This window comes from Nesoenas mayeri (assembly GCF_963082525.1).
Source record: "Nesoenas mayeri genome assembly, chromosome: 10".
NCBI lineage: Eukaryota > Metazoa > Chordata > Aves > Columbiformes > Columbidae > Nesoenas > Nesoenas mayeri.
This window is the reverse complement of record NC_137560.1, coordinates 23134775-23147661: the sequence shown is the minus strand read 5'-3', so window position 1 is coordinate 23147661 and position 12887 is coordinate 23134775. Positions and strand designations below refer to the sequence as shown.

Genomic DNA, 12887 nt, shown 5'->3' with positions numbered 1-12887 from the left:
TGTTTTCTGCTAATGTAAAGAAAGACCACTATAAGACAGATGACAACTGTAAGAATCACAGTATATTATTGCTACTAAAGAAACTATTTTGGAAAGAAGGCATCTCGTTTAATGGAAGGAAACATTTGTTCTTCCTATTCACAGACACGGAAAAGAAAGGAGGAGGTCTCCTTTCCCTCCCTGGAAGCCATGGGGCAAATTCTCTTACCCGAGGCACCACAGCATCTTCACTTCCTGAGGACTGAAGGTGCATTGGTGCCCGATCCTATTGGTCTTTCCTGCCCTTCCCCCTGCCCCATAAAAAAAATAATGACTAAATTCAAAATGCAAGGTAGAGGAACGATGGCCAGCCATTGGCAACAAAGGGGTCACACTATCCTCAGCTGCCTCTTTGGCCACTTAGTTTATTCTGGAACTTCAGTAAATGTAAAATAAAGTGCTGGTTGACCATGACATTTTAAATGCTGGGTGCAGAAAAAGCAAGTGAGAATGTGAGACAGGTACCGGCTAGGAAATGTCCTGATAGACAGAGATCAGTGTTCACCGGTACCTCAGCCACGCTATACTGGCTCTTAGATTTATTTTTCCTTCTTCTTACTAGCCAATGTGGAACACCATGGCATTGACTTCACGCAGGAAACTGATTTTAACAAATCCGTACAGAATTACTTCCTGGGTCTGATTATAATTTGCTTCTTTCGCAGCTACGCATCCTACATCGAACGACCATCTCAACTACAGCAGGTTCTGACATTCTGCAAGCAAAGCAAGTTCGGTCTGTCACATCATAAAAGAATAACAGAATAATAGTTTCCATTTTAATAACATTTTGTATAGTCCCTTAAATTTGACAAATGACTTAGTATCACCAAGGAAAAATAAGCTCATCAGCATTTTATAACCAGTGAAAACAAGCCAGAGAATGGGTGATGTGTGAAGTTCACACGAGAAATGTGTGTCACAACCACTAATAGTCATGTATCTCCAGACAGGCACAAACAGCCTCCACAGAGACACGGGCGGCAAATCCATTATCTATAAACTGTTAAAAACTTCACGTGAGCAGAAAAAAGCAGAAAAAGCTGCTTATCCTGGCCAGAGTTTGTAATCCCGTAACAAATATGCCTTGGGACGTGACAATGCCCACGGTGCGTGGGTTCGGAGGGAACGCGCCGCGGGGCCCAGGAAGTCTCTGCTGTTCTGAGAAGTGATGGTACAAAACAAAAAAGTCAGAAATCAACTACTTCAGGTGTTAGCAAGAAACAGCACAGTATGAACTCACTCTCCCAGAAATCACACAATGCACGCAATGGGTAACACAAGGTATATACAGCATATATTCCAGTACAATGCTCAGATAACTCTCATCTTTGTGCCCCAGAATTGACTCATTTGGCTTAATTAAGAAGCAACTATGAAGCTTTAATAACAAAGATAAGAAAAACTTCATCCAGCTACTCCGCACTACCCATAAATACCTTCAGCACTTAACGGGTAATCAGAAAAGAGTTAATGGGTACAACAAACACGAGGTGCAGGCTCCCCAAGGAGCACACTTTGCCCCTTCCCAAGTCCCAGCCTGTTGACATCCCATCATGTTCATTCACTGACCACCTTCTAGACCCAACAATAGACACATTAGACAAAAAGAGCTGATTTGGATGCTGACAGATCTCATACAAAGATATCCAGAGAGTAATAAATAAGAGCATATGCCTATAAAAACTTGCAACTTGCCTTTGTTAATATTTTCGCACCATCAGGGATCCTGTTCTCTGTCTGAAATCAAAGGTTTCTGGAAGAAATTCCATCAGCGTCCCAGGAAGATGAAATGTACTGCCAGCTTCTCCCCCTCCAGCTAAGGGCTTGTATTTGGTTCGTTAATTATTGCACTGCAATTGATTTAATTTCCTTTCCAAGCTCTTGACTGATGTTTACAGAAGAATCACAGGAATGCAAAGAGCACCAAAACTCTTTACCAAGGTTATATATTTAAGCCTCGACTGTCACGTACAGTGTAAGGCAATGTCTGAGAGTGGTGTGCGTGGGAAAATGTGAGTGGTGACAGCTGCAGAGAAGCTCCTGCAGAAGTAGCAGAGGCTTCTATAAAAATATGTCAAAATAGCGTGATGAGAAATGTCTTTATTGTTGAATTCAAGCACTGAGATTGATGGATGGGACAAACGCCCTCCCAAGGCCTGTCCTAAACCCTGTGATGTTACAGAGACACACCAGGGCACAGTATTTATGTACAAAGTTAATCTCCTGTTATGGTCGGTCGCTTCTGGAGGTAAAGCCAAATGTATCTGGCATTACAGAGATTTATGGGGACTTAAAATATCCAGCCCTGCTAATTCAATGAAAGCCTGACCTGAGTTCCACTCGAGTCCCCAGTAAGCCCTGGACTACGTCAGACTCTCCCAGCAGTTATTACTGGAAGACGAACGGGCCATCCTTTCCCTATTCGACGGAATCATTACAGGCTATTTGCATCAAGAGTTGAACGTAACTTGGAAAACCTCAACACTGACTCAAGGGCTCACACAGAGACATCATTTTTCTTACAAATTCTGCCTGCATAGTCCATATTATAGATTCAACATAAAATACAGTTACCAGTGATGAAGTATAAAATTTAATTTTAGAAAATGTATTGAATTATATAATATTTATCACTGTAGAGCTAATGTCAGTTTTTATTTTGACCTCCAAATAAACCAGCCAAACTCCAATAACTTTTGTTTCTTGATCCATTTTCATTATGAAAATGTAACTCCATCTCTGCAAACCTTCATCAAGCCACTCAGCACGCGCGTTTCTTAATGTATATCCAACTTACAGCTGTCATTAACATCTGGCTAATTTCTGTTCACAAACACTGCTGATTTTGCCCTGTTGGAAATGAGCATACATCAGGTCTGACTCTGTAACCCAAAAGTAACTGAAACTGAATTTAAACTTCAGTTGTCGTTTTCTCATATGGAGGAACATCACAAAGCAAAACGGCATCACGGCATCAAGAAAGTAACATTCAATGTATCGAATTCCTATTTTGGCATATCTGTATAGACAGATTTGTACTGAAGATGTCCAACTTCATCACCTTTGCCACCTTCACAGAATAATCGAGAGACTTGCTGGAACAATTAGACAATTCTGAGCAGCTGTCCATGTAAATGAGGAGTAACTGTATTGCAACACTACAGAGAAAGTCTGAGACTGTCCCAGAATGCAGGAAGAAAAAAGAATGCAGCAGTTTATACATTTTTCCAATAGAGCACTTGTAGGGCTTGTTTAATGAGAAATTGCGAGAGAAGAAAATAACAAAACATGGCCTTAAAATAAATGACATTACTTGAAATAATACCCAACAGCAGACAGCGTCTAGTCCATAACAATCATATGATGGATTAATAATGGATTAAGAAGAGTCACTTTATAATAAAGCCTGAATCCAGACGGAGCACTGACCGTCTACACGACAGAGCAATATTAAAAGTCATGAATAATTCAAACATTGTCTCCATTTAACTGGGCGAGCTGGAGGCCTTTCCACTGCAAACATGCAAGGGACCAGAGTTTCTAGAAATAAAAAGACCCAGATACAATATATATTTTAATTAACTCACCACTGATAAGCTGATGTAGAAGTAATCCTCTCTAAGCTTTTCAAAGCTAGCTCGCTATACCTTAGCAATCAAATATTATTGAGTTTATAATTAAGTTTAATTAGGTCAAAGAATGTTTTAGTTACACTGACTCTCGAATACACAGCAAATGTTCACTAAGCACTAAAAGCAATCAAAATTAATGAACTCTGATCTAGTATATGCAAATATAGGTAACATTTTGTTTGTATTTTATATTGGGGTGTATTTTATTAACTTGCAAGTAGACAGATGAGCCGTAAGACTCCTCCAGTTCAAAACACACTAATAAATGACCATTTGGAAGAATTTTCTTTTCAGTAGTGATAACTGCTCTATGTAACTAAAACAAATAAGGCTTCTGAGGTTTTGCATATGGAATTTTACCTTCTTTATGAAAGTGTTTTATTGGTCTAGTTCATCATGTATTTGTTGTATGTTCCTTCTCAATATAACAAGAAAACAAAAGCAACTTCTAGGAGTAAGCGCACAGCTGCTTGCAGAGAAGAACGGCACGCCATGGCCTGGTTCTTCTTCTGAACAGGGTTTTGCTTAAAGAAGTATTATTTTATTCTGAGAAGTGCAAGTTTTATATTGGGATTTACCCGCTTTTTACTCTGAACACCTCCCGTGTTACTTATGATTGAATGGAGACTCATGAGGCACATGGTCTCCTCCATCACAGTTACGTGATTCCAAGCCCTTTGCAGTAGCCACTCAACAGACGTTCTTTTAACTACCTTGCTGAGTACAGAAAAATCTCCCGATAACCGTGTCCATCACCGCTTTGCTTGGTCTGATACACTGACTATGGGGAACAGTCCACATTCCCAAAGAGCACTCGGCATACAGAATACAGCAGATATACGCTGTTTCCAAGAAAGGCAGTGAGAGAAGTGGCTTCAAATTCAAATGCAAAGGCCCGAAAACCCCTGTGCGCCTCCAGCAGCCCATGGGGCACAGACTGAACACCCACGGTTCACAGTTCAAATATCAGAAAAGAACAGAAGTGGCAGCAGAAACAAGGAGGGAAAGCACAGGCAGAAAAATCTGGAAACAGCTCAGAATTTAAGGAGAGAGATTGTGTCTGCACAAGGAGGAGCAGAGAACTGTAGAGCTCCAGCAAGGGGTTCCAAATGCAAAAAACCACTTTGCTGTCTCCGTTTCTCTGTCCCAAGTCTCCGAGCTATAAAAGGGCATCTATGAAATCTGAAGTTTGTGTAAGTCATGTTAATTACCTCATGTCTGTAAATTCACACGCATATGCGAATCCGTCTAGAACATATCACCGCTTTAAGAGCACAAGAGTGAAACGTGCCACAGGCTGCGTTAACTGTATAGACTGAACACAAGGTAAATGTTCTGGTGAAGGCCAATATGAACAAAAGCGTGCTGGGTAATACACATATTCTCACTTAAATACAGACTTCAGAGTGCAGTGGCCTCACGTATTCATGCACTCAGCCTTCACAGTTTGCTGGCCACATCTGTCACAAGTTATCACAAGCTATTTGACATTGAGGGGATTTACAAATCCACTTCTTGGCAATAAAATGAGCCAAGACCAACCAGCCAGTTTAATAAGCCAGTTTATCAACTCCTGAAGCATCAATACCAGTCCAGACCGCTAAACAAACACAAAGATCATTTAACATGCTCAGGTTACCAGTCCTTGTCCTGAGTCAGCAACTCTCCAGGCAGCATTTCCTGAGAAAGGAAATTCTGTCCGTATGACGGACTCCCCTGGAACAGACAGGTGTGCCTGGCAAGGGGCAGGCCTAATAAAAGTAAAATCTAGTTTTATAAAACCATTGTAGACAGATTATGGAATTGGCAGGAGACCCATATGGATGTTGCTTTCCAAGGTATGAAGCAACTCCAGTTGTTAGGTAGTTAACCCTCTCTTTCCCATCCCCACTCTCCCCTGGACAAGGTGATGGACTGATGCATTCGCACACATTGGGAACTTCAGGCACGGTAAGAGACGGGCAGAGCTTTCCACCGCTGAGTGAGAAGCAGCAGCACATCTGTGTGCACAGCGGTGACCGCAGGGGGTGACCACCAGCTCAGGGACAGCTGGGTGACACCAGCAGGCAGGTGATGGCCAGCACAGTGACCGCCAGGTGACACCAGCAGCCAGGTGATGGCCAGCACAGTAACAGCCAATGCAGTGATGGCCAGCACAGTGACTGCCAGGTGACACCAGCAGCCAGGTGATGGCCAGCACAGTGACAGCCAATGCAGTGATGGCCAGCACAGTGACGACCAGGTGACACCAGCAGCCAGGTGACTGCCACCACAGGGACAGCCAGGTGACACCAACAGCCAGGTGACGGCCAGCGCAGGGACAGCCAGGTGACAGCAGCTGGCAGGTGATGGCCAGCCCAGGGACAGCCAGGTGACAGCAGCAGGCAGGTGACACCAGCAGCCAGGTGACAGCAGCGCCTCCTCCCCACAGCAGCCGAGGGAGCCGGCAGAGCTGGGCAGGAGTCATTCACCTAATTACAGAAAGCAGGACATCCGCTGCACAGGGAAGTCTAATGTGCTTATTCGTTAAATACGTATGCTGTTTAATAAAAAAATAACCTATTTTATTGCAGAGCCTGAGAGATTTATTATCTGTAAAAATTTAATAACATATAATTATCCCAGTTAGGATCTGAATTCATAATAGGGAACACATGCATTCAAATTTTTATATTCTCAGGCACTGCCCTGGAAAACGAAGGCTTTTGTGGAGGACATACATATAGGCAATTTGGCCTGTCTTTTCAAAGACCTAAGAGAGTTACTAGGCAAAGGAACCCGAACATGTATTTACATTATGCTAAAACCCAAAGGCTCCAACTAAGCATAGGGCCTTCGCTATGTCATTTCAAAACTGTCATTGCTTGGAAGACTAAAAGATACTGTGTTGGGCTAATTAAAGTCGCCTGCAAGCGGCTGTGACTCAGGCTACGGATGCCGCAGGAAGCGTGTGAGAGCAGAGCAGACACCGAGTGATATACACAAAGTTCACTCTCCCAGACTCCAGAAGTACGCCAGTTGAAGGATTTCTTCAAAGGAATGGTTTCACATGGTCTAATTGTTTGGAATGTCAATTAATGGCTCTCTAAGAGCAAACCCAAGCCAACAAGAGACATCACTCTCTCCAGTATAAACAGCATCTTGTAGCACATCTCCCTTTTCTTGTCTTTTTTAAACACACACGCACCAAAATGCTTCTACAGATAAATATTCAGCCATGGACTGCTGGATTCCAACTGTCCCTTCCACGCTGCAACATCCCAAGGTGCAGCTACAAGGCTCTAATATTTTCTACTGATGTGAGACACCGAGAACTTCAGGAGCAGGTATTCCATCTACGTGCATCCTCAGCACTGTCTTTATCGTTATCCGTCAGCAAAATACAATGTGGAAAGAAGAACAAATGTTTCTTTGCCATGTGCAGAAGGCTCACAAAGGTGATAGTCCTCCTTTACCAGGATGATTATAATCTAATTGGCAGGAACATGAGTGATTAGAAAATGCGTAATTCTTCCTGCCCACTTGTTTTAATGTCAACAGCTCCCAGGTTTGCTGGGCACACCTGAACCATCACCTGAAGCCAACAGACCCGAGGGTGTTGTTCTGAGGTCACATGCCAGGCCGATTTTCCAAACCAAAGGCGCTTTCCCTCTCGAAGGAACTCACCCTGACAGTTTAAATCTTCTCTCACAGCCAGAGGCCAACTCGCCTTAACACCCATTATTACCGCTGAGGAAGCACAGCTTCGCGCGCTCAGCAGGAAACTGCAGGGTTGGAATGCAGGAGAGGGCAGGGTAAAGTATGTTTCAAAGACACAAGACATAGTATATTCTGGCCAGCTTTACAGCATATGATAGAAACAGTCTGTTTGTAGGGAAAAGTACACACAAAACCTGCACAACTTCTATAAAATGTATTTTCCGATGGTTTCTTTGCATCTGACGCATGACAGAACAGCATGGCTGGAGGTAACGTAGCACACACAGGTCACACAACTGTATTAATATCGCATTACAAAGCTTCACACGAGCATTAACCACCAACATCACTGAAATAAAATCTCTCATACGGCTGTGCAATGGGATAAAAGGTCTGGTTTTAAGTCCTGCACTCACAATGCTCTTTCATCCTGATAATTACTTACTAATAAGGAATTCGCTGCTTTACAATCGACTGTCATCCTGACTGCTTGTTTCTATCATTAAAGCTTTTACTACAGAAAAATGAAAAGCAGTAATATTTCAAATTTAATTTTTTAGTAATAAGCAGAACAAGTTATTCAAGCTATGGATGAAAACAACACGGCTGAAAAGATGAATGGGCTTGTTTCAGAGGAAAAGAAAATGACTCACGCTTGTATCCAGGCTGCAGATACTGATCGTGTCTTCATCTCGAGTGCTCTGCTTTCGTTTCTTCTAGAAAACAAAATGAAAAGGAAAGGTCAGGCTTGAGTAAGAGTACCAGCTACCACTGGTCTGATCCTGAAACGGGTATCAAGTCATACATACACATATATATCTGTATATACATAGTTTATTATTTGCTCTCATCATCATTATAATCACCATGCATGTGAAGATAAGCTGATTTTCACAAGTTCAAAAGGTAATTATTAGCACATCAGTAAATTAATGTTTCTCTTTTTTTGCTCACAGAGAGTTAGGTTCACTTCAATTAAGAAACGAGTAATTACTGCAGACTGTAAAATGTACTTTGGCACTTGACATTAATTTTTATAACCACTAAAACTGTCAGAAGCAGAAACTTGTGTTTTGTGTCCAAAGCCTGTACACAGGGTTTTCAAAACATACATTCAGCAACCAAGTGCTACTCCCAGACAGCCAGTAGTACACAGTGAGGCTAATAGGTGAAATGTACTGCAGTACTCATATTAATACATACTTCTATTTTTCAAGCCTAATTAGACTTCTGTAGATACAACTGCACGTGTCCTTTAGCTTTCCTCAAAAAACTATATATTGATTCTATTAAGTCACCACTGAGTCCTGACTTTGCACACAAGAAATGACAAAACGAAGAGGTACCGTCCCGCCCACCCGCTGGACACAGGTTAGACAGAACAAAGCATGTTCAGATTTGGGATTCAGGTCTCTACCGGAGAAGGGCCAACTGAAGCGGGTATGGACCACGTACACTGGAATCTGTCTGTACTGATGGTCATTCTGGTGGACGGGTAGTAGAATAAAAGTAAATTCCAAACCACTCAATACTGTAATACGATAAAAGGTATTATACTCTATACACAGGTCAAAAGGGAAAAAAAAAGTCTCTAAATACCATGAATTTTGGAATTATTTTAAAAGTTTTCTATAATGGAATAGAAGCAATTTCATTGCTAACAGTGTGGCAAATGACCACACACAACAAATAGGTAGCTGCTTTGTTAAATAACTGATTAAAATACTCTTACTGGTGGTCATGTGGCTACAGATCTAACAAGGAATGTGGCATTTCCAACACCGGCCAAGTCTAATGAAGGGGTTTGAGACTAGAAATTACATCATGTGAAGGACCAGCCGGCCAGGCTGTGGGATTAACGGGAACGGGAAGGAGACGGGAGAAGGAACGTTATACAACAACGCCGGGGCTTTGCCTGCAGCACTCACAACAGGTACACGGGCCTGAGCACCGAGGTGTCGGGGACAAAGCAGCAGCCAAGGGACAGTGGCTGAGGCAAGGCCATGGGGACAAAGCAGTTAGGAATAAATACTAACATGGTCATGTCTTATTTAGAGACAACCTCTGCAGTTATATAACTAAATCTCAACACACTCACGGGGCACAAATCAATATCGACTGTGATGTACACACCAAAAGGGAGGAAAAGACGGGTAAATGGTAGGAAAAGCAATTCCATATTGAATGTCTGGGACACCCTCCACAAAGGAGATACCTTATACTTTACTGTGCTAATCAAAGGATGACTTCTCACTTTCTCACTGCTATTGCTATCTGGAAGTTAGCAAGTATTATACTACTTACGTTCTCTGTAATTTTGCCTCAGCAGCTATGCAAGACAAGTTATTTCACAAAAATTGTTAAATATCATCAACCACTGCAACTTTCTAAGAGTTTCAAGGGTTATTGTCTTTGTACTGGGAGGGAGAAGGGAAGGGGAGACACCACGGCAAAAAAAAATTCCAATAATTTAGCTACCAAATATATTTCTTTGCCCCTACTAAGTGGATTAGAAGCAGAAGATTGCAGCAGATACTGTGCAGGCAGCATAAGGTGCTCATTAAATTAATCTCTGCTCTTTGCGAGCATCTTTTGACCAAAGGAATTACAAGTCCCGTTTTGGTTGCCATAGCACAACACAACCGACCTCGGAATCTCTCGCATTCCAGAAAATCACAATACTTGCAGACCTTACAAAAGGTGCACGTGTCTGCGTGCAAACAGTTCACCAGCAGCACGTGTGAACAGCTGCTCTGAACAGGGATGTGTCTGCGGTTTCTGGCTGACCACACGGATGCATGGAATATGTGGCTCTAGACTGAAAACAGATTTGGAATCAAATAAAATAAAATAAATACATAACCCCCCAAGGCCAGCAGAAGTCCCCAGAGCACGAGGCCTGGGTGGACGGCCGGCTGGAATCCTGCTCCATGTTTGTGCTGGTGTTGCCCTGAAGGCTGCAATGACATCTGTGCTTATAGAGACAGAACATTTCCTGGCCCTACCACAGCAGGAAAGAGCTGTGCTCAATAATTATCTCACAGGAGATGAGAAAGTAAGATATCCAATTATGTATTAAAGCACTGATTTAATTAAAGGAATTAGAGCAGTAAGACATTGTTATAGGAAGGCTGGATTAACATCCTCTCTCCATCACAGGCTTTTAGTTATCAATACCAGAGATTTCTATTTTACCACCTGGGAGATGAAATGCAAAGATGCACAAAAATAGCTTGATAAAAAAAACCCCATCCTGTGATGGGGAAGGAAATGGTTTTCAGAAGAATTGCTGAGTTTTGCTGTCTCATCCATCCATCCTAATTGCTCAGAAATGTGTCTGCACACAGACTGGCATCGAAATGAAGAGCAGTCCAAGAGGCACACGGAATCCTTAAACCTTCCAAGTCAGAGACAGACCCATTTCACAACAAAACACAAACCAACGTACTTTTTAAGCCCTTTTTTCATACAGAAATCTATTTAACGAATGAGGATCAATTCATTCTGCTAAAACAGACTTTCTCCACCCCCCCCAAAACAAGTCCAAAATAAAGAAAAATTCAAAACCACTTAATTGCTATTTCAAATTATTTTCATATTTTTCATATTTTCAGAATAGAAAGTAGGCATTTTGGTCTTCCTAGTACAACAGGAGGAAATTTTTACTTAACACTTCAACATTTTTCTCACCGGTTGTTATCACTCAGTGAACAAAATATGCCTTGCACCCAGCTTAAATCTGGCATAAAATTACTAGGCAAAGGATTAATAACCTTCTATCTTAAGGTTAGTTGAATAATCACTAATTTAACATTTCCTGCCACAGATGGTGGGATAGAACCCAATATCAGCCGAGCAAGCAGCCGGCAGGGGGGCCAAGAAGAGGCAGCAGTGGTGTCCCATTCCCCATTCCCCAGCCCCAAGCAGGCAAAACCTCACACAGAATTACCCATTTTCCATCTCACCACACTGCTGTTGCGCTGACATTCAAGCACCTAAGATGAAATGAAGGTACAGATGCCAAAAACACCCAAAAGCCTTTGGCCTGGCTGGTACACGGCTCAGTTCTAGAAAGAGGCCCGTCCAGGGCACACGAACCACATAGGAGTCTCTGCAATAACCAGCCATGGGCAGACAACAGCACCCCAGAGCAACCCTTCCCAGAGCATAGTGCCTCTTATCAGCTGAAAGATGCAACATGCTTTTGGGGACTGGAACCGCAGAATACTGAATTCTAATACAAAACTCTTGAAGAGAACAGAAGTTGTTACCCTGCATTCTAATACCACAGTTCTTCATGTTGGCAAAAAAAAAAAAAGAATTTGCTTAAGCTCGAAAGAGAACCAAAAATTCCTTAGTTTTGCAATACAACTCGTTTCTGTATATATTTCCGCTGCCCTCTAGTGCTCAGAATATCAAAGACATTACTGGTTTCTTTTTCTGAAGACCGACTCGTGCCGAGTCTGGCACCAAGTTTGTGGGTCCTGCTTCCTGCTCGGTTTGGCCGGCGGGTCCGTTGTGTATTGGTGGCAGTAAAAGAACTTGTTTGTTCTTGATGTGCCAAGCACACCAAAGAAATGAAAAACCAGTTTCTGCCTTGAGTCTGGTCCAGCGCAGCAGCCACGTCTGCGGTGGGGGGAGGTCACGGGTGGCACTTGTGGCGCTGCCACTGACACGCGGGTATCGGCACTCAGGAGGAGTCGCCCCCAGCTCCGCCAGACACAGCAGCTCCTTTTACTTTCCTCTGAGCACAGGGAACAAGCTTTATTTCTACAGTGCTTATTGTGATGGATCGGAGATTTTCCGGTCAACGTTAATATAAAATGAACACAGAAATGAACAATGAAATGAAAGTTATATTCGACGTGTTTAACGTGAACAACAGGAAATGGGTGTGCGTGGACGGGATGCTGTACGGACAAGGATCAGCAGAGCTTTGTTTGAGGACTGGTATTTATTCTGTCTTTATTTAACCTTCTTCCTTCCCCTTTTCAGAAGACAGGGAAGAGTAATCTAGCATTAAACATGCTCCAACTTTTTCACAGTTTACTATGAAGTCTGAATCAAATTCAGACAAATAAGTTAGATACTTTTATTTGTTTCTCCATAGGAGCTCTTTTATACATAAATGAACAGCAATCTTTATTATATGATCCTTTCTCAGTCAGAACTTGAAGACTGCTATATATATTATGCTTTTAATTAACACAGTCAATATATAAGAATTCTAAACTCACTGACTATATAAATAAAACCTAAGACGCAATTTAAAAGAGTTTGTACACTATTTAGATTCATTTTCTGTTCTTCTCATAACCACTTCCCAGCTGGGGTCTGTCAGATCCAGTTCTTTGTGGCCGCGAGTAATATAATCACTGAGTGTACAAACGCTCCTGGGTTCCTTTGCCTTGGGCTGACGTGACGAAGTGGCAGTTCCCAGCCTTCTCTGTTTGTGTTGAGCGAGTTTATTATAGGCCTAGTTGTAAAAGCAAGAATAATTCAAGTTAGGCTATT

At 42.3% G+C, this 12887-nt stretch overlaps 1 protein-coding gene across 1 annotated transcript in view; it reads right to left on the bottom strand.

The window, feature by feature from the left end:
- The window catches only part of ARHGEF3 (Rho guanine nucleotide exchange factor 3), a gene marked incomplete at both ends in the record, with an annotated part of 81394 nt that overhangs the window by 31893 nt on the left and 36614 nt on the right, over positions 1-12887 (bottom strand). Inside the window, one exon of the mRNA XM_080350416.1 lies at positions 8027-8089. Within this exon, the coding sequence (XP_080206542.1) occupies positions 8027-8089 (63 nt within the window). The remainder of the gene's footprint in view (positions 1-8026; positions 8090-12887) is intronic.